The sequence below is a fragment of the Mus caroli genome, unplaced genomic scaffold (assembly GCF_900094665.2).
Source record: "Mus caroli unplaced genomic scaffold, CAROLI_EIJ_v1.1 scaffold_12014_1, whole genome shotgun sequence".
Classification (NCBI taxonomy): Eukaryota; Metazoa; Chordata; class Mammalia; order Rodentia; family Muridae; genus Mus; species Mus caroli.
The window spans coordinates 25,157-47,328 of NW_018391153.1; the positions used below are offsets into that span (position 1 = coordinate 25,157).

General features: G+C 39.9%; 1 protein-coding gene across 1 annotated transcript; it reads left to right on the forward strand.

Annotated features, from left to right (window-relative positions):
* Positions 1–19,505: 19,505 nt before the first annotated feature.
* LOC110289042 (vomeronasal type-1 receptor 4-like) lies at positions 19,506–22,167 on the forward strand (the record flags this gene model as incomplete). The annotated part of the gene is made up of 2 exons (XM_021155247.1): positions 19,506–19,650; positions 21,158–22,167. A coding segment is annotated over exon 2 (846 nt), but the record flags the coding sequence as incomplete, so codon positions are not given.
* Between the last annotated feature and the right edge of the window lie 5 nt (positions 22,168–22,172).

Genomic DNA, 22,172 nt, shown 5'->3' on the forward strand with positions numbered 1-22,172 from the left:
TGCCTTTCCAGGCTAGAACCCAGGCTGTGATCTGCTGGCCGGACACAACACTTAAAAAAAAAAAAATGAGCTTTGATCAGAATCTGCCTGTCTTAGCTGCACCATTTTCTCTCGTCGCCTAACCCCTCTTCTCTTCCAGGTGTCCAAAATGCCTTTCCAGGCTAGAACCCAGGCTGTGATCTGCTGGCCGGACACAACACTCAAGTACCAAATCCAAAACCAAGATCTACTTATTTTTTTTATGTGTATGAATGATACACTGGGTGTCAGTGTAGCACATGTGTGCAGTGCCGATGTAAGTCATAAGTGGGCATTAGGCTCTCTGAATTTGTAGTTATCAATAGTTGTTAGCTGTCAAATTGGTGCTTGGAATAGAATTTGCTTCTTGTTCATGAATAGAAACTGATCTTAACTAATGAACTATTTCACAAGTTATTCCTATGGAGGCTGGACGAGGTAGTACAGTAGGAAATGTCTACTTGGTCATCTGGAAGTTGTAGCCTGAGGCTGAGCAGGGAGTGTCCACAGGCTGGTACACATTGATGATACTGGTTCGGGAATGGTCTTAGGGACCCACAGGAGGCATGGTCAGAGGGGAGGGGAAGCTGCAGCTGTTATTCTGTTGTAGCACTAGTGGTAAACTTGAGAATTGATCGGGGTCACAGAGAAAGTGAAGGGCTACCAGCAAATTATGTGGCCTTTGGTAGCTTTGGTCTCACCTTTCACCATTTTCAGTCAGAGTGTCTTTGATCACCACTGAGTACACTAGACTAGCCCCCCCAGAATTCCACCTCTCATCTTGCAAGAGAAATGCTGGGATTTTGGATGTGCGTTACATACTTAGCATTACACAGGTTCTGTGACTGTGGATTATAGTGCTCATGCTGTGTGCCGAGTTCTTTACCACTGAGTTATTTTTTGAACCAAAGATATTGCTTTAATACTGTCGAATGCTTTTTTTGTTATACCTTCTGCTATTCTCACATCCTTTTTATCCCCTGTTCTCTTAATGTGATTCTGTCTATTGATTTGTGTTTGTTGAATCTCATGTACTGGAATTACAATCTACTAATGATGGATGATTCTCTAAGATAAAATTGATTTTACTTGTGTTGTTAACTGCTTATAGCAGCATTGGTGTTCTTCACAAACATTTGTTTATAATGTTCTTTCTATATGAAAAATTTGACTAACATACATTCCGTTTCAAAGTACTTTGTTACCTGAAGGTGGCTTTATTATTGTGTTTTTTCAATTAAAACATTTTTATTTGTTTGCATATACATGTTATGGTATATGTGTCTATAGAGGATAAACTTCCTTTTACGATGGAATCAAACTCAGGTTTCTAGAGTTCACAGTAGGAGCTTTTATCAGCTGAAATATCTCACTGGCCCCAGAGTTTGTCATCATCATCATTGATCTAAAGCCATAGGTGCATCATTAAATTATTTATTTCTTATTTCTTGTGGGTTTTGTTTTCTTGTGTTTTTGTTTTTGTTTTTGCAGAAGAGTTGTCAGCTTGTCTCAGAACTGCTTTATGTTGTTTATATAGGGAAATATAAGGAGCTATTCTGTTCTTATCCGAGGATTAAATTACTGAGTCTGGAGGAACAGAGAGAATCATTGTGATCAGACAGTATAACACATTAAACTGACATTTAAGGTACATGGGTATTAGAGCAGCCTGCAGAAGAGCACAATTACATAGAAGAAAACTGAGATTGGCAGAAAACTCACCCTCGTAGTCAGTCAGATTCCAATCAGAAATCATTTCATTTAAAGAAATGGTGACTTCAGCCTAAATATACAACAAAGGTGAGATAAAACCTGTAGAGACCACCTCTAGTAGATAGAAATTGCCCCAATTGAGGGATGAGACCACCTGCCCATCTCAAAATTTTTAACCCAGAAATGTTTCTGTCCAAAGGAAAGACAGGGACAAAAACTATGTAAGAGAAACTGAAGGAAAGGTTATCCAGAGACTGCCCCACCCAGGGATCCAACCCATCTGCAGACAACAAATCCCTGACACTATTGCTGTTGCCAAGAAGCACCCGCTGACAGTAACCTGGTATGGCTGTTTCCTGAGGGGTTCTACCAGCACCTGATCAATACAGATGCAAATACTCACAGCCAAACATCATACTGACCCCAGGGATTCCAATAGAAGAGCAAGGGGAAGGAATGAAGGAGCTGAAAGGGATTGCAACCCCGTAGGAAGAATATCAACTAACTGGATCCCCAGATCTCCCAGGGACTAAACCACCAAAAAAGGAATACACATGGAGGGACCCATGGCTCCAGATACATATGTATCAGAGGACTGCCTTATCTGACATCAATGGGAGGGGAGGCCCTTAGTCCTGTGGAAGATTGATTCCCCACCATAAGGGGGTAAGTGGTGAGGTGGGAGAGGGTGAGTGGGTGGAGAAGCACCCTCATAGAGACAAAAAAGAATGGGAAGAAGGTGTATTGGATGGGGGTGTGTTGTGGAGGGCTAACTGGGAAATGGGATATCCTTTTAAATGTAAACAAATTAAATGATTAATTAAAAAAGAAATGGTGACAAACTTACTCTTTTCAAAGTAATTTTTTTAATGTCTATAAGTGTTTCTTCTGTATGTATGTTTATTTATCATGGGAATATGGTCCCTGTAGAATTTAAAAGAGGGTGTCTGAGCCTCTGAAATGGATTAAAATTACCTGTGAGTTGCCCTGTGACAGTTAGGAATCAAGCCAGATCTCTGTGAGAGAATTCATTTGTTTGAACTGCTGAGCCATCTCTTCAGAACCTTATTCTTTTTTTGTTTTTAATTATATCACAAATATTACACCCTTCCATTCTCATCTTCACAAAGTCCCTCCCTTGACCCCTCACCTTCTCCCCTGAGGGTGTGGGGATCCTGCTGGGCATCCCCAGTCCTGGTTCAGCAAGTCCCTGCAAGATTAGGCTCATTCTCTTCCACTGAGGACAGACAAGACAGCCCTGTTGGGAAATCCATACCATAGCTTTAGGGAGAGTCTCTGCTACAGGTCTTGGAGAACTCATATGGCAATGTGTCTGCATGTCTGCTACATATTTGCCAGGGGCTTTGGTCCAACCTGTGTATGTTCTGTGGTTCATGGCTTAGTCTCTGATGGCTCCCAGGTGTCCAGGTTAGTCAAAACTTGGTTTTTCTATGGGATTCCTATTCCCTACAAGGCCTTCAATTCTTCCCCAAACTCTTCCATAAGAGTCCCAACCTCCAATCCTTGGCTGTGCATATCTTCATCTATTTCACCCAGCTAAGGCTGGGTAGCCTCTTAGAGGACAGCCATGCTAGTCTTTATCCTGCAAGAATAACAGAGTATCATTAATAATATCATGGATTGGTGCTTTCCCATGGGTGTGTTTTGACTTAGACTGGTCATTAGTTGGCCCTTCTTTCAGACTCTCCTACTTCTTTGTCACTGTATTTCTTTCATACATGACAAATTTGGTATGAAAATTTTATGAGTAGGTTGGTGTCCTTATCCTTCCACTGGGGTTCTTTTCTGGCTGCAGGAGGTAGCCTCTTCAGGTTCCATGTTCCAACTGTTAGACATCTTGGTTAACGTTACCCATATGACTCCTGGGAGCACACTCCACCATCCCAGGTCTTTAGGAATTCCTAGAGATTTCTCCCAGTCTCTGGCAGCTGGAGAGTTCCATTCATTCTCCTTCCACTCTAGGCCTCTCTCCTGTCTTTCCCTGCAGCTGATCCTAACCCCCATTTCTCTCCCTTTCCCCTCACCCACTCAGTTCTCTGTGCCCTCTGCCTCCTCTTTATTTTGTTCCCCATTCAAATTGTGATTTAAGCATTTTGGTTTGGGCCTTCCTTCTTGTTTAACTCCCTTGGTTCTATGGGGTGTAACATGGGTATTTTGTACATTATGACTACTATGCACTGATCAGAGTACATGCCATGACTGTCCTTTTGGGCCTGGTAACATCACCTGGGGTGATATTTTCTACTTATATATACTTGCCTGAAAAATTCATAATGTCTTTGTTTTTGATAGCTGAATAGTTTCCATTGTGTAAATGAACCCATTCTCTGTATCCATTCTTCTATTGAGGGACATCTGAGTTATTCCATACATTTACTCTTTAATTATATAAGTTATTAGACACAGTAACGATATTTAATTTTGAATACAGTAACACAGGGTATAGTTTCATTCTTTTTGTGTGTTCTTCAAATTGTCTCATGATTATCATAGGTTTTTAGTAAATAAATGTTCATAATTAAATGTATTCCTATAAAATTTATTGTTTTTGAATGTCTCACAGTGATTTTCCTGAATTTCAAGGTTAGCATATAGTGATGCAGCTCACAATGCTATTTTCAGTAGAATGTCCACACTACTAGGTGAAGATGGTGGGTGATACCTCTGTACAACTGCTACCACCTGTGGAAAATAAACTGTGGATAGTTGGAGATCAGGACATATGAACTTAGTATAACCAGGAAAACCATGGTTTTCATGGTATCAGTGGCAAAGAAAGGGAAGGGAACTGTACAATGTGGAAGACAGGGGATGGAGAGATAGCTCAGCTGTTCAGAGCACTGGCTATTTTTCCAGAGGACTAGTGGGTGACTCCAAGCACCAAAAGGGTGGCTTACAACCATTTGTATGTCTTGACACAGAAGATCCAATGACCTCACGTGTCTTCTGTGGGTGCTTCTTGCCTACAGTGCATAGATACGCATACAGGACATAGGCATGCATCCAAGTAAAACATCTACATACATAAAATAAAGAAAAACATTATTAGAATGTTTATGAGGAGGACAATTGGGATGGTTAATGCTTAAATGTGCTTACAGAGAAACATTTGTAGTCTTTATCCTGGAGATCCACTGGGTGGAGGGAGTGATTCAACTCCATCTTCTGGAAGCTGTCCTCTGATATCTACATGAAGGTTCTGGCAATCTAACATGTTCAAATTAATTAGTGTAATGTTTAAATAGAAGAGAGGAAGGGAGAAGAAGAAGGAAGAGCAGGAGAGAAGAAAAAAGAGGAGGAGAGGAGGAGTAGGAAGGGAAAGAAAATGGAAGAGATAGAAAGGGATTGAGGGAAAGAAAGAGAGACGAGACATGAGAGAGAGAGAAAGACAGAGAGGGAGAGGTATGGAGGAGGGGAAGGGGAGGAGGAGGGGGAGGGGAGAGTGAGAGAGAGAGAGAGAGAGAGAGAGAGAGAGAGAGAGAGAGAGAGAGGTGGAAAATATTCAGGAAATGAGACTTTATAACAAAAGCAGCCGATGATAGGCATGTGGTTTCTGCTAGAATTTCTAGGGCATATATACAGGGACATGCAATAATAGCTGTTATAAGAAAGAATGGCACCTGAACACTTATAATAACAAGAGCAAAGTAAAAAACGGAACTTGACATAGCCTTACAGAATGTGAGGTCATTTTAAATCTTACAAGGGTTGGAGTCAATATGTAATTTTGGAAACTTTATGTATCTGGATTCAAAATTAAATGAACCCTGTTAGGGGTGGACTCAGTGTCAAGCTTGTTCCAACTATGAGAATGAGAAAGCAGGAATTTGTGAAAGAAATAATGATTAATGTATTCGGATTGTGTCTTAGTTAAGGTTTTACTGCTGTGAACAGACAGCATGGCTAAGGCAACATTTATTAGAATAATATTTAATTGGGGCTTGCTTACAGGTTCAGAGATTCAGTCTAGAATCATCAAAGCAGGAGCATGGCAGCCTCCAGGCTGGCATGGTACAGGAGGAACTGAGAGGTCTACCTCTCCATCTGAAGGCTGCTAGGAGAAGACTGATTCCCATGTGGTTAGGAGGAGAATCTCATTGTCAATGCCCACAGTGATACACTTCCTCCTACAATCCCACACCTACTCCAAAAGGGCCACACCTTCCAGTAGTGCCACTCATAGTGTCAATCACATCAAAATCACCACAGATGGAAAAAAGTTGTATTTTTTTCAGAGGTGACAATGTTAGTTTTAACTCTAGGAGTCATAAGCCATTGACATGTATCTAGTGGAGACATGAACTCTAACCAGGGCAATGAGTTGTCAAACCTGCTTTTGTTTAGGCATATTGTTTCTAAGTAGAAACGTCTATGTTCTCAGCAGAAAAAGTGTTTCAGTGTGTGTACCACCTATTATCCCATAAGGACTGGATACTACCCTTGTTAGTCTGTTCATGGTGCCAGCTACTATGCTAATACAATAGTGGGTGTCCTACCACACTAAATTCTATATGAAGTGTCCAAACAGTGATACTAAGTAAAACATAAGTCTTTGGAACCCATACTACACTGCAAATACAAGTACCAATTTTCACACTATTAAATTAAATATTACATATTGAAATGATTGAAGATTCTAAAGCAATAGAAAATAAAGTCATGAGAAGTGGCATGAGAAATGGGAAAAGACAAAGGGGTAAGATATAAAACAAGGTAATTTGATCTCTATTTTTTATGTTTTTTTTTATTGGATACTTTATTTATTTACATTTCAAATGTTATCCCTTCCCTGGTTTATTCACCGGACACCCTACATCACTCTCACTCCCCCTACTTTTATGAGGTTGCTCACCCACCCATCCACCTACTTCTGCTTCCCCTCTTCACCCCCCAACATTCCCATACACTGTGGCTTTGAGACTTCACAGAACCAAAAGCCTTTACTCCCCCTGATGACCAATAAAGCCATCTTCTGCTATTCATGGGACTGGAGCCATGGGTCACTCCATGTGTACTCTTTGGTTGGTGATCTACCTCCTGGGAACTCTGGGTCAGGGGTCTGGTTGGTTGATATGGTTGTTCTTCCTATGCATTGCAAACCCCTTCAGCTCCTTCATTCCTTTCTCTAACTCCTCCATTGGTGACCTCACACTCAGTCCAATGGTATGCATCTGCCTCTGCACTTGTCAGGTTCTGGCAGAACCTCTAAGGAGACAGCTATGTCAGGCTCCTGTCAGCAAGCACTTGTTGGCATCTGCAATAGTATCTAGGTTTGGTGACTGTATATAGGATGGATCCCCAAAGTCAGTCCCTAGATGGCCTTTTCTTCAGTCTCTGCTCCATATTTTGCCTTCATATTTCCTCCTGGGAGTGTTTTATTCTCCCTTCTAAGAAGGCATGAAACACCTTCACTTTGGTCTTCCTTTTTTATTTATTTTTTTAAGATATTTTCTTTGTTTACATTTCAAATGTTATCTCCTTTCCTGATTTCCCCTCTGAAAAACCCCTATCCCTTCCCTCCTCTGCCTGTTCACCAACCCACCCACTCTGGATTCCTTGTCCAGGCATTCCCCTACACTGGGGAAGCCTTTTCAGGATCAAGGGCCTCTACTACCATTGATGTCCAACAAAGCCATCCTTTGCTACATATACAACTGGAGTCATGGGTTTCTCCATGTGTACTCCTTGGTTTGAGGTGTAGTCTCTGGGAACTCTGAGGGTATTGAATAGTTCATATTGTTGTTCTTTCTATGGGGATGCAAGCTCATTCAGCTTTTTTGGTTCTTTCTCTAGCTCCTTCATTGGGGACGTTGTGCTCAGTCCAATGGTTGGCTGAGAGCATCCACCTCTGTATTTCTCAGGAACTGGCAGATCCTCTCAGGAGACAGCTATATCATGCTCCTTTCAGCACGCACTTCTTGGCATACACAATAGTGTCTGGTGTTGGTGAATATATATGGGATGGATCCCCAGGAGGGGCAGTCTTGGGATGGTCATTCCTTAAGTCTCTGCATCACACTTTTTCTCTGTACCTCCTTCCATGGGTATTTTGTTCCCCCTTCTAAGATGGATTAAAGTTTCTACACTTTGGACTTCCTTCTTCTTGAGTTTCATATGTTTGCAAATTGTATCTTGGGTATTCTGAGATTTGGGACTAATATCCATTTACTCATGGTTTTTAATAGCTGAGTAGTAGTCCATTGCATAAATGTACCACATTTTCTGTATCCATTCNTTTTTTGAGGAACATCTGTATTATTTTCAGCTTCTGACTACTATAAATAAGACTTCTATGGACATAGTGAAGCATGTGTCCTTNTTATATGATGTAGTTATATGTTTTGAGTTCCAGAGTGGTTGTACCAGCTTGGAATCCCACAAGCAATAGAGGAGTTTTCCTCTTTCTCCACATCCTCGCCAGCATCTGCTGTCACCTGAATTTTTGATCTTAGCCATTCTGACTGTTGTGAGGTTGAATCTCNGTGTTGTTTTGATTTGCATTTCCCTAATGACAATGGATGTTCAAGATTTCTTTAGGTGCTTCTCATCCATTCTATATTCCTTAGTTGAAACTTCTTTGTTTAGCTCTGTACTCCATTTTTAATAGGGCTATTGGATTCTCTGGAGTCTACCTTCTTGAGTTCTTTGCATATATTGGATATTAGCACTCTATCAGATGTAGAGCTGGTAAAGATCTTTTTCAGATCTGTTGGTTGCCTTTTAGTCCTACTGACAGTGTCCTTTGCCTTATAGAAGCTTTGTAATTTTATGAGGTCCCATTTGTCAATTCTTGATGTTAGAGCATAATCCATTGATGTTCTGTTCAGGAAGTTTTCCCCAGTACCCATGTGCTCAAAGCACTTCCCTAACTTCTCTTTCATTAGTTTCAGTGTATTTTGGTTTTATGTGGAGTACCTGATCTACTTGGACTTGAACTTTGTACAAGGATATAAAAATGGGTCAAGTTGCATTTTTCTACGTTCGGACCACCAGTTGAACCAGTACCAGTAATTATAAATACTGTCTATTTTTTCCACTGGATGATTTTATCTCCTTTCTCAAAGATAAAGTGGCCATAGGTGTGTCGGAGCACTTCTGGGTCTTCAATTCTAATGCATTGATCTACCTGCCTGTCATTGTACCAATACCATGGATTTGTTTAACACAATTGCTCTGTAGTACAGCTTGAGGCAAGGGATAGTAATTTCCCTAGAAATTCTTTTATTATTGAAAAAATTTTCACTATCGTGGGTTTTTTTGTTATTTCACATGAATTTGAGAATTGCTTTTTTTAACTCTATGAAGAGTTTAGTTGGAATTAGTGGAAAGCTTGTTCCAACTATGACAATGTGTAAGTAACAAGGATTTGGGAAAGACAACCAAGCTTAGTGAATTCTAATGGTGTCTTGGTTATGGTTTCAGTGTTGTGAACAGACACCATGACTAAGGCAACTTTGATAAGAACAACATTTAATTGGGGCTTGCTTGCACATGCAAAGGTTCAGCCCAGTGTCAATAAAGCTTGAGAAAGGCAGCTTCCAGGCAGGCATGGTACAGGAGGAGCTGAGAGTTTTCCTCTTCATCTGAAGGCTGCTAGCAGAAGACTGACACCCATGTGGTTAGGAGGAGGATCTCATTGTCCATCTCCACATTGACAAACATCTTCCAAAAAGTTCACACCTATTCTAATAGGACTTCACTTTCTAATATTGCCACATCCAGGGCCACGCCCTTCAAAATTATCACCTTTGAAAAATCATTATTTTTTCAAAGGTAGTAAAGTTAGTTTTCACTTGAGTAGTCACAAGCCATTGACATGGATCTATTGAAGAAATGACCATTAACCAGTGGGGCTTGAGTTGTCAAACCTCCTTTAGTTTCAGGAATATTGTTTCTAAGTAAAAATGTCTATGTTTTCAGCAGAGAATTTGGCTCAGTATGTGTGCCACCAATTCTTACATAAGGCCTGGATACTACCCTTGTTTGTTTGTTCATGGTGACAGCTACTAAGCTGATATAATAGTGTGTGACCTGCTGTAACTCATACAGAATTACCATGCCTTTACTCAATACTCTATGATGTTCCTAACAGTGATTCTAACTTAAACATAAGTCTTTTGAGCTCATAGTACAATGCAAAAACAAATACTAATTTTCACATGTTTTAACACCATTAACTTAAATGTTGAAATGGATGAATATTATAAAGCAATTGAAAATAAATTCATGATAAGTGACAGGAGAAATGAGAAAAAACAAACAGGTAAGTTATAAATCAAGGATCTTCTTTCTGCATTTCAAAGACAAAACGTATAACCTCAAATGCCAGATGCAAACAAAAGATTTATTTTTATTTTATGTGTATGTGTGATATAATGTGTGTCAGGGTACCACATGTGTGCAGTGCCCATGAAAGCCATAAGAGGGCATTAGGCCCTCTAAAATTGTAGTTATAAATAGTTGTTAGCAGTCAAGAGGGTGCTGGAAATAGAATTTGTTTTTGTTTTTGTTTTTTTTTTTTACATGATAGAAACTGATCTTAACAACTGAACTATTTCACAAGTTATTCCTATCAAGGCTGGATGAGGTAGTCTAGTAGGAGTATATGGACCCCCAGGGTAGGCAAAAATTCAGAGACAGCCCCACTTCCTACACTAGGAATTCTACCAAAATTCTAACCTAAAGATCAATAACATTTTGCAAAAGTCCTAGATCAGACCCATGCTGGCACTGTGATTGAATTCCCTCTGTGAGCCCCTATAACCCTTGCTTCGTTGATTTTAAGGGCCATGTTCTGTTGGTGTCCTTGACCACTCTGGTTCCTATAGTTCTCTCCCCCCCCCCCTTCCTCAGGGTTCCCCAAGCCCTATCTTATTCTTGTCTATGTGCCTTTGCCTCTGCTACCAGCAGATGCTGGAGAAAGACTGAGCACAGAATATCATTAGGAAAGCTTTCATCAGACTTGGGTTGTTTTTGTCTGTTTGTTTTGTTTTGTTTTGTTTTGTTTTGTTTTGTTTTGTTTTGCCAGAAGTGACTAGGTCTTTGGGTTATCCAGTTTACAATTTCTGGGCATCTAGGCACTGTCATACATGTGCTCTTGTGTATTGTGTGGGCCTCAAGATAGATCAGTCATTGGTTGCTCACATCCACAAGCTCTGATCCATCATTGCTGCACTACAACTTGAAGACAAGGCAGGTTGTATTTGCAAGGTTTTGTGGCTGGGATCGTGGACCAGTTCTAGCCCTAGAAACTTTTTCTGGTTACAGACTATTGTCATAGCACACTCTGAGCCATCCATTGCTTGATGTCCTAACTAGGGTCATACTCCTAAATTCCAGGAATTTCCCATTGTACTAGAATCTACAATCACTCCTCAAATGTCCCAAATTCCATTTGTCTCTCTCCCTTATTCTCATTCTCTCTCTCTCTCTCTCTCTCTCTCTCTCTCTCTCTCTCTCTCTCTCTCTCTCTCCCCCTATGTCTCCAGGCATCTTTCTTCCATGTGATTCCCCATTTTTCCCTGCAGACCTGACTATAGTTCTACTGCAAAATCTGTTCTTTTTCCCTTTTAAAGGAGGATCCATGCACTCCCTTAAGCCCCCTTTTTACTTAGTATTTTTCCTCTGTGTGAATTGTAGTGTGATTATTTTTTTTATTTTTTAAGATTTATTTTTATTAGATGTTTTCTTCATTTACATTTCAAATCCTATCCCCTTTCCTAGTTTTATCTCTGAAAATCCCCCATACCCTCCTCCTTCCCCTGCTCCCCAATGCACCCACTCTCAATTCCTGGCCCTGGAATTTCCCCTATACTGGGGGATAGAATCTTCACAAGACCAAGGGCCTCTCCTCCCACTGATGGCCAACTAGACCATCTACTGCTACATATGCAGCTAGAGACATGAGCTCTGGGGATGCTGGTTAGTTTATATTGTTGTTCCTCCTATAGGGCTGCAGACCCCTTCAGCTCTTTGGGTACTTTCTCTAGCTCTTTCATTTGGGGACCCTGTTTTCCATCTAATAGATGACTGTGAGGATCCACTTCTCTATTTGTCAGGCACTGGCATAGCCTCAAAGGAGACAGCTATAGCAGGGTCCAGTCAGCAAAATCTTGTTGGTATATGCAATAGTGTCTGAGTTTGGTGGTTGTTTAAGCAATGTGTCTCCACTGGGGCAGTCTCTAGGTCGTCCTTCCTTCAGTCTCAGCACCGAACTAGAAAGATTGCATACTAGCAACTTAATAGTACTCCTGAAACCTTTAGATAAAAGATAGAAACCCACCCAAGAGGAGTAGATGGCAGGAAATAACAAAGCTCCTGGCTGAACTCAGTGAGTTTGAAACAAAGAAAGTAACTGAGAGAATCAACAAATCCAAGAGCTGTTTTTTTGGTTTTTTTGGTTTTTTGTTTTTGGTTTTTTTGTTTTTGTTTTTGTTTTTGTTTTTTTAGGAAATCAACACGATAGATAATACCTTAGTCAAACTAAGTAAAAGGCAGAAAGACAACATCCAAATAAGAAAAATCAGAAATGAAAAGGGAGACATAGAAACAGACATGGAGAAAGTCTAAAGAATAATTTGATCTTATTTTAAAAGCCTATAGTACACAACATGGGAAAGTCTAAGTGGAATGGATTATATTGCTGATAGACTTCACTTATCAAAGTTGAACAAGGATCAGGTAAATAAACTAAAAATACTATAACCACTAAAAAATTAAAAGCAGCCTCCTTGGGCACAATCTCAGCAGACAGCACCAAAGTTCCAAGAGGACTCTCCATGCCACAGTCACCCTAGCACACCCAGGATCTTAGGATCACTGGTGTGTGGAACACAACATCTGTTCCACAACAACACAAGGGGCTTGGGGCAGTAGAAACAGGGATACAGGACCCACCTGACCAGCAGCTGGGGATTATTCTGGTTGGAGGCAGCCCCACACTTCCTGGAGTACAAACTCAGTGGATGGTACCATGGTCCCCAAAGGACTCTCCACACCGCCGGCACCCTAGCATACCCAGGATCTTAGGATAACTGTGGTGAGTTGGCCTCCAGAGAGGGCTCTGACCCTTTAACTCAGGTGAGAGTACCATCTTGCATCCTGGCTCATTCAGAGACCAGTCCATGCAGGAGAGCACATGGGCCACAAAAGCAACAGAGCTTCTTGAACAGGGTCCCTTCAGGCTTTCATTCTCATCCAGGAGGCAGAGCTGAGACCCAGACCTCTGTGAAACTTCCCTGCAAGAGGAGAGCTTGCCTTTAGAGAGTGCCCTGACCACTGAGACTCAGGAGAGAGTTGGACTCCCAGGAGTGCTGAGAGAGGCTAACAGAATCAGAGGAGAAACAATTTCCAGCCAGAGGCAGCTAGAACATCTAACACCAGAGTTTATCACATGGTGAAAGGCAAATGAAAGAATCTTACTAACAGAAACCAAGATGATTTGGCATCATCAGAACCCAGGACACCCATCACAGTGAGTGCTGGATATCCCAACAAACCTGAAAAGCAAGATTCGGATTTAAAATAATATCTCTTGATACTGGTAGAAGATTTTGAGAAGGGCATTAATAACTCACATAAAGAAATACAGGAGAACACTGCTAAATAGGTAGAAGGCCTTAAAGAATTGCAGGAAAACACTGCTAAACACCAAGTCTTGGATACCCCAACACACCAGAAAAGCAATATATGGATTTAAAATCACATCTTATAATGCTGATAGAGGATTTGAAGAAGGACATAAATGACTCCCTTAAAGAGATACAGGAGAACACAGCTAAACATGTAGAAGCCCTTAAAGAGGCAACTCAAAAATCTGTTAAAGAATTACAGGAGAACACTGCTAAACAGGGAGAAGACGTTAAAGAGGAAACACAAAAATCCCTTAAAGAATTACAGGAAAACACAACCAAACAGGTGAAGGAATTGAACAAAACCATCCAAGATCTAAAAATGGAAGTAGAAACAATAAAGAAAACACAAAGGGAGACAAATCTGGAGACAGAAATCCTATGAAAGAAATCAGGAAGCATAGATGTGAGCATCAACAACAGAATAAAAGAGATGGAAGAGAGAATCTCAAGTGCAGAAGATTCCATAGAAAACATTGACACAAAAATAAAAGAAAATGCAAAATTGAAAAAGATCCTAACTGAAAACATCCAGGAAATCCAGGACACAATGAGAAAACCAAATCTAAGGATAATTGGTATAGATGAGAAGGAAGATTTTCAAATTAAAGGGCCAGTAAATATCTTCTACAAAATTATAGAAGAAAACTTCCCTAAACTAAAGAAAGAGATGCCCATGAACATTCAAGAAGCCTACAGAACTCCAAATAGACTGGACCAGAAAAGAAATTTCTCCCAACACATAATAATCAGAACAACAAATGCACTCAATAAAGATACAATATTAAAAGCAATAAGGGAAAAATGTCAAGTAACATAGCAAGGCAGACCTATTAGAATTTCACCAGACTTCTCATCACAGATTATGAAAGCCAGAAGATCCTGGACAGATGTTATACAGACACTAAGAAAACACAAATACCAGCCCAGGCTACTATACCTAGCAAAACTCTCAATTACCATAGATGGAGAAACCAAAGTATTCCATGACAAAACCAAATTCACACAATTTCTTTACACATTTCTAGTCCTTCAAAGGATAATAAGGGGAAAACTCCAACACAAGGAAGGAAATTATGCCCTAGAAAAAACAAGAAGTTTATCTTTCTACAAACCTAAAAAAATATAGCCACATGAACAGAATCCCAACTCTAACAACAAAAATAAGAGGAAGCAACAATTACTTTTCCTTAATAACGCTTAATATCAAAGGACTCAATTCTCCAATAAAAAGATATAGACTCACAGAATCAATACATAAACAGGACCCAACGTTTTGCTGCATACATAAAGCCCACCACAGGGAGAAAGACAGACCCTAGCTCAGAGTAACAGGCTGGAAGAAATATTTCCAAGCAAATGGTCCGAAGAAACAAGCTGGCATAGCCATTCTAATACAGAATAAAATCGACTTTCAACCTAAAGTTCTCAAAAGAAGATGAGGGACACTTCATACTCATCAAAGGAACAATCTACCAAGATGAACTCTCAATTCTGAACACCTAGCTGCAAATGCAAGAGTATCCACTTTTATTAAAGAAACTTTAGTAAAGCACAAAGCACACATTGGACCATTCAGAGACTGCCCCACCTGGGGCTCCATCCCATATACAGCCACCAAACCCAGACACTATTGTATATGCCAGCAAGATTTTGCTGTCATGACCCTGATATAGCTGTCTCTTTGAGAGTATGCCAGTGCCTGGCAAATACAGAAGTGGATGCTCACAGTCATCTATTTGATGGAACACAGGGCTCCTAATGATGGAACTAGAGAAAGTAACCAAGGAGCTAAAGTGGTCAGCAACCCTATAGGAGGATCAACAATATGAACTAACCAGTACCCCCAGATCTGTGTCTCTAGTTGCATATGTAGCAGAGGATGGCCTACTCGGCCATCAATTGGAGGAGAGGCCCTTGGTCTTGCAAAGATCATATGCCCCAATACAGGGGAATTCCAGGACCAGGAAGCAGGATTGGGTGGGTTGGGGAGCAGGGCTGGGTAAGGGTATAGGGGACTTTCAGTTTAACATTTGAAATGTAAATGAAGAAAATATCTAATAAGAAATGAAAAAAAAGACGAACATTGCTTATTTTCCTTAGTTTGTAGACATTAGCTTTGAATGTTGAGTTATATGTGTTGAATTTGGGATACTTCTATAAAAGTAAGAGACATAGGATTAATAGTCTTCTGGTAGAACACAGTCATTTAAGGATTAAAGGAAATAATGGAAAGTGATGAATTAAATTTTGTTGAGGGAATAGAGGAGAGAATATGGGGAGAATTAATAATACTAATTACCAATTAAAAAGGCTTCATGGAAACATTAATGCAGAATTATAGAAACTATATTTTCTATCTCTATCACACACAAGAGGGAGAGAGAGATGAAGAGGAAGATAGACAGAGAAAGAAGTGGTTAGAGGGAGAGTAAGAGAGCAGATATTCTTTGTAATATATCATCACTCACCTTAGAATTGCTACTGAGTCCTGTAGGATGTCTGTCCATTAAATGTGACTTTATAGAAGTTTCATCCCAGTCTTCATTCCCACATTTCCAATCTATAGATCACATTGTCCTAGAACAAAGGCCATTCAAAATCCTGCTCAATGCACCAATATATCTGTGGACTGGATTAGTGGGATCAAAGACTGGGTTCTCCTTGAGACTAGTGATTAATGAAGGAAAAAGCAATTGCATATTCATGAGATACCCTAATATTTATTATTATTAATATTATTGTTATTACTATTTACTAATTCACTTTATATCCCATTCACTTCCTCTTTCTTTTTTTTTTCATTTTTCCTTATATATATTCTTTATTTACATCTCAAATGTTATCTCCTTTCATAGTTTCCACTCTGAAAATCCCTATCCCCTTCCCTCTGCCCCTGCTTCCCACCCAACCATACCCATTCCCAGTCCTGACATTCTCCTATATTGGGGCATAGAACCTTCTCAGGACCTAGGGCCTCTCCTGCCATTAATGACTGACTAGGCCAACTTCTCCAATATATACAGCTAGAACCACAAGTTCCACCATGTGTTTTCTTTGATTGCTTGTTTAGTTCCAAGGAGCTCTGGGGGGTACTGGTTAGTTCCTATTGTTCCTTCTATGGGGCTTCAGACCCCTTCACCTCCTTGGATACTTCCTTCATTAGGGACCTTGTGCTCTGACCAATGCATGATTATGAACATCCATTTCAGTATATGCCAGGCACTGGCAGAGGCCTTCAGGAGAAAGCTATATCAGGCTCCTGTCAGCAGGTTCTTGTTGGCATCTGCCATATTGCCACAGTTTGGTGGTTGTTTATGGGATGGATCCCTAAATGGGGTAGTCTCTGGATGGTCATTCCTTCAGTCTCTGCTCTGAACTTTTTCTCTCTAACTCCTTCCATGGGTATTTTGTTCCTACTTCTGAGAAGGATTCTGAGCCTCTGGGCTAATATCCCCATATCAGTGAGTGCATATCATGTGTGTTCTTTTGCAATTGGGTTACCTCACTACAAACGATATCCTCCAGATCCAACCAATTTGTCTAAGAATTACATAAGTTGATTGTTTTCAATAGCTGATTTGAGGGACATCTGGGTTCATTCCAGCTTCTAACTATTATAAATAAGGCTGTTATGAACAAAGTGGAGCATGTGACCTTATTACATTTTGGAATACCTTCTGGGTATATGCCCAGGAGTAGTGTTCCTGGATGTTCCGGTAGTATTATGTCCAATTTTCTGAGGAACCACCAAACTGATTTCTAGAGTGGTTGTACAAGCTTGCAATCCCATCAGCAATGGAGGAGTGTACTTCTTTCTCTACATCCTTGCCAGCATCTGCAGTAACCTGATTTTTTGATCTTTTCCATTCTGACTGGTGTGACGTGAAATATCAGGGTTGTTTTGATTTGCATTTCCCTGGTGATTAAGGATGTTGAACATTTTTAAGGTGCTTCTCAGCCATTCGGTATTCCTCAGATGAGAATTCTTTGTTTAGCTCTATACTCCATTTTTTATTATTATTTAAAACATTTTAGTAGGTATTTTCTTCATTTACATTTCAAATACTATCCTGAAAGTCCCTTATACCCTCCCCCTACCCTGATCCCCTACCCACCCACTCCCACTTCCTGGCCCTGGCATTCCCCTGTATTGGGGCATATAATCTTTGCAAGATTAAGGGCCTCTCTTCCCAACGATGGCCACTTAGGCCATCTTCTGCTACATATGCAGCTAGAGAAACGAGCTCTGGTGGGTACTGGTTAGTTCATATTGCTGTTTCTCTGATAGGGTTGCAGACCCCATCAGGTCCTTGGGTACTTTCTCTAGCTCCTCCATTGGGGTACCTGTGTTCCATACAATAGATCACAGTGAGCATCCACTTCTGTATTTGCCAGGCACTGGCATACCCTCACAAGAGATAGCTATGCCAGGGTCATGTCAGCAAAATCTTGCTGGCATATACAATAGTGTCTCCGCTTGGTGGCTGATTATGGTATGAATCTCTGGATGGGGCAGTCTTTGGATGGTCCTTTCTTCTGTCTCAGCTCCAATCTTTGTCTCTGTAACTCCTTCCATGGGTATTTTTCCCCTTTCTAAGGAGGGATGAAGTATCCACACTTTGGTCTTTCTTGTTCTTGAGTTTCATGTGTTTTGTAAATTGTATCTTAGTTATTCTGAGCTTCTGGGCTAATAGCCACTTAACAGTAAGTGCATATAATTTTAGTTCTTTTGTGATTGGTTTACCTCACTGACAATGATATCCTCCAGATCCATCCATTTGTCTAAGAATTTCAGAAATACGTTGTTTTTAATATCTGCATAGTACTCCACTGTGTAAATGTACCACATTTTTTGTATCCATTCCTCTGTTGAAGGACATCTGGGTTCTTTACAGCTTCTAGATATTATAAATAAGGCTGCTATGAACATAGTGGAGCATGTATTCTTATTACATGTTGGAGCAACTTATATAGCCCAAAGTGTTATTTCTGGGTCCTTGGGCATCCAAACTGATTTCCAGAGTGGTTGTACCAGCTTGCAATCCCACCAGCAATCAAGAGCAAGGCAACCCAATCACAAAAGAACACACATGATAGGCATCAATGATAAGTGGATATTAGTCCAGAAACTTAGAATACCCAAGATACATTTTGCAAATCCCATGAAGCAATGTTTGTCTTAATGTGTGGATTACCATATGAAGGACATTTGCTTCTCAACCATCCATTTATCTACAAACTTTGTAATATTATTTTGAGTAGCAGATGAGTAGTATCCCATGGTGTAAATGTACCTCATGATCCTTATCCATTCATTATCTGATGGATATTTAAACTGTTTCTATATCATGGCTATAGTGAATATCACAGCCATGAACATAGGTGATTGCCTAATTCCATGATCAATTTTCTTGAGGGTACTTACAGAATTGGTTCTTTCCATGTAAATTTTTATAAAAACTGGTACAGTCTAATATAATAATGTATTTCCATGGAGATCTCAGAACATGAGTCATGACCTATCTCAAAACAAATCAACCTTGCAATAACCCAACAAGTCATAGTGGGGAACACAGGCTTCAGTTGTGTGATTTGTCAGACTAAAATGCCCTTGTCCACACATGGGAAAATACAACATTCCAGACTGCCTGGTGATGGTCTATCTGGACTACCTTGATGTCAGCCAGATTTTGCAAGGTGAAAGCATACTATGTAATGAACAAACACACACACACCCCTGGAAATACACCAAACATATCTCTTGATCTTTCCTGAAGAGTACTTCTCTACACCTAATGCCAACACCACTTTACCACTTAAATCCTCCCTAAGGAAACAAGGAAAACTTCTAGCTTAGGCTCTACTACTCATTATGATATAACAAACTCTTGGGCATCATCATCAATTACCAGAAAGTGAAAATGGTGATTTGCCTTTGGTATAAATGGGTTTTCTTTCATTAAAAGTTTTCCAATATACCCATAGAGTCATATTCTATAACACCACAGATGACAAGGAAATGAACTCTCTGAGGGATTTCACAACCTAACACTGTCCTTTTATGAGCTCTGATATCTGGCTTCATCCAGCAATCGGCACAGCACTTTATGGGAGAGGTAGGCACGTCTCTGAACCTGTCTTAGGAAATGGATGCACAAAGATGTTCTTCAAAGGGAGAGGAACTTAGAGCTACATTTCTTCAGTAACTGTTCAATAGCTGACCTTCATCTCTGTGAGCAACCCCATCTTTGCTGGTGCTAAGCAGGTGAGAAATCTGCGAGTTTATATTTCTGCTTAAAGTTCTCTTCTCCCTCCTACAATCCATGGTGTCTCCCAAAGTAAACATTAGCTATTAGAATGGTTTTATCTTTCTATCCTTAACTTACATAATTATGTCAATGATTTCATTAGTCTAAAGACATGTCTATTTCATGGCTCAGCACTTATTTGAAAATGCACTTTATAGTGACATGTATACATTATATAACTGGTTTTTAGTTCTTAGATGGAGGCTTATTCTTCCTATAGGGGAAAAATACAGTAAATTGCAGATGAAACATGAGCTTTATAAAACACATATTCAAAAATCTGTGTGTGCAAAGCATTTAATGGTGATGGTAGTAATGTTTTTTTATGGTGGCTCACAAAAGAAGGAGATGACACAAGTATGTGTCCAGCACCCAATTCCTCAGAAAAACAAATAAAATTCAGACTTTTATGAATCAACAGTATGCTAGGATCCCTCAGAATTTTTCCACATAAATGATACAAGCCTAAATCAAGGTTCGTTTGTATAAACACAAAACTATCCCATTTAAAAAATAATATTTTGGTTTTTTATCATTATGATGAATAGTGTGAAAATATATCAACATTATATGGATTAATTTGGATGGGCATATTTCATTCACACTTTTTTAAAATAAAGATTTTATTTGCTTGGTTTTTTGTTCATTTATTTATTTAATGCATGTGAGTACACTGTAGCTGTCTTCAGACACAGCAGAAGAGAGCATCTGATCCCTTTACAGATGGTTAAGAGCCACCATGTGGTTGCCTTGAATTGAACTCAGAACATTTGGAAAAGCAGTCAGTGCCCTTAACCACTCAGTGACCTTCTCCATTCCTAATTCANATTCTTCTATAAACCATGGATTTTAATTTTGTGTTACATTTTNAAAGATTTCTNTATATATTTTTATTTTATGTGCACTGGTGTTCTGCCTGCATGTATGACTGGGAAGGTCTAAATCCACTGGAATTGGAGTTACACAGAGTTATAAGTAGCCATGACAGTGGTAGAAATTGAACATAGGTCATCTGGAAGTGNNCTTAACTGCTCAGAAATNTCTCCAACACTTGATCANATTTGTAAAATATATACTTATTTTATGTTATGCCTATTATGGTTTTGCTTGTGTGCATGACAAGAAATACATAAATAAAGTGCCACGAAGCTGAGTAGAGGTCGTTAGATCTGGAATCATCTCCCCAACAACAAATTTGTATTTCTTAAAATGTTATAANATGAGGGATGATGTCAGTTCTCGCGAAGGAAAAATGAAATCCAATCTACAAATATTGATGTATACATATGCAGAGGCCATACTGTGTTAAAAAGTGTGTCGTCCTGTTGAACAACAGATATAGAGTTGCATTACACACACACACACACACACACACACACACACACACACAAATCATGAGTGAAAGGAAAGGAAAATAAGTCTGAAGTTGATATTCTGGATCAATGTCCATTCATTGTTTTCCAGAAAAATCTCCTGTAGTGTGCTAAAGCAGTGCCACCTTTTCCAAAAAAAAAAAAAAAAAAAAAAAAAGGCTCCAAATCAATTGAAAATCTCAGATATTTGAGAAGATACTTGAAGACAGCACTGTCCAACCTGATCCTTACACACTGTGCTATGAAGCCAACCCCATGTTGTCTCAGAATAAAACCCTGAAAACCATGGAAGTGTTGGCTCTTCAGATCCTTTTGCTTTGCCATGTTGTAGTTGGGACTGTGGGCAACATCCTTCTGTTTGTCCATAATTTCTCTCCAGTCTTGACTGACTCCCGACTGAGGCCCATACAGGTCATTCTAATCAACTTGGCTGTGGCCAATGCATTCATGTTACTTCTCTTGGCATATTCATATGACCTGATTGATTATGTTTCAAGGAAGCCACCAACTNACCTCAGATGTAAACTTGCATACTTCCTTAACGTGGTGGCTCGAGGCACAATCATGTGTTCCACCTGTGTCCTCAGCACCTACCAGTTTGTCACTCTTGTTCCTGGGAACTGGGCTAGGGTCATNTTCAGAGAAATATCCCCCAAGGTTGTGAACTATTCTTGTTACAGCTGCTGGTTGTTCAGTGTCTTAAGCAATGCTTACCTCCCAGTGAATGTCATTGGTCCACAGAAATCACACAATGACTCTNATTCTAAAGGCAACTGGATATGTTCCATCTCTGGGGCCAGTGTAGACATGAATTTCTTACGGTTTTCCCATGACATCNTATTCATTGGCATCATGGCCTGGACCAGTGTCTCCATGGTGATTCACCTAAACAGACACCACCACAGAATGCATTACCTGCATAATCCTAATCAGATCAACAGAGGCCATGCTGAGACCAAAGCAGCCCACACCATCATGATGCTGGTGGTCACATTTGTGAGCTCATATTGTCTAGATTGTATTTGTAGTTTATTTCACATTTCCTTTGTGGAATCTCGTCTTTGGTTGACAGATGTCATAGAACTTTTGCATCTAAGCTTCCCCAC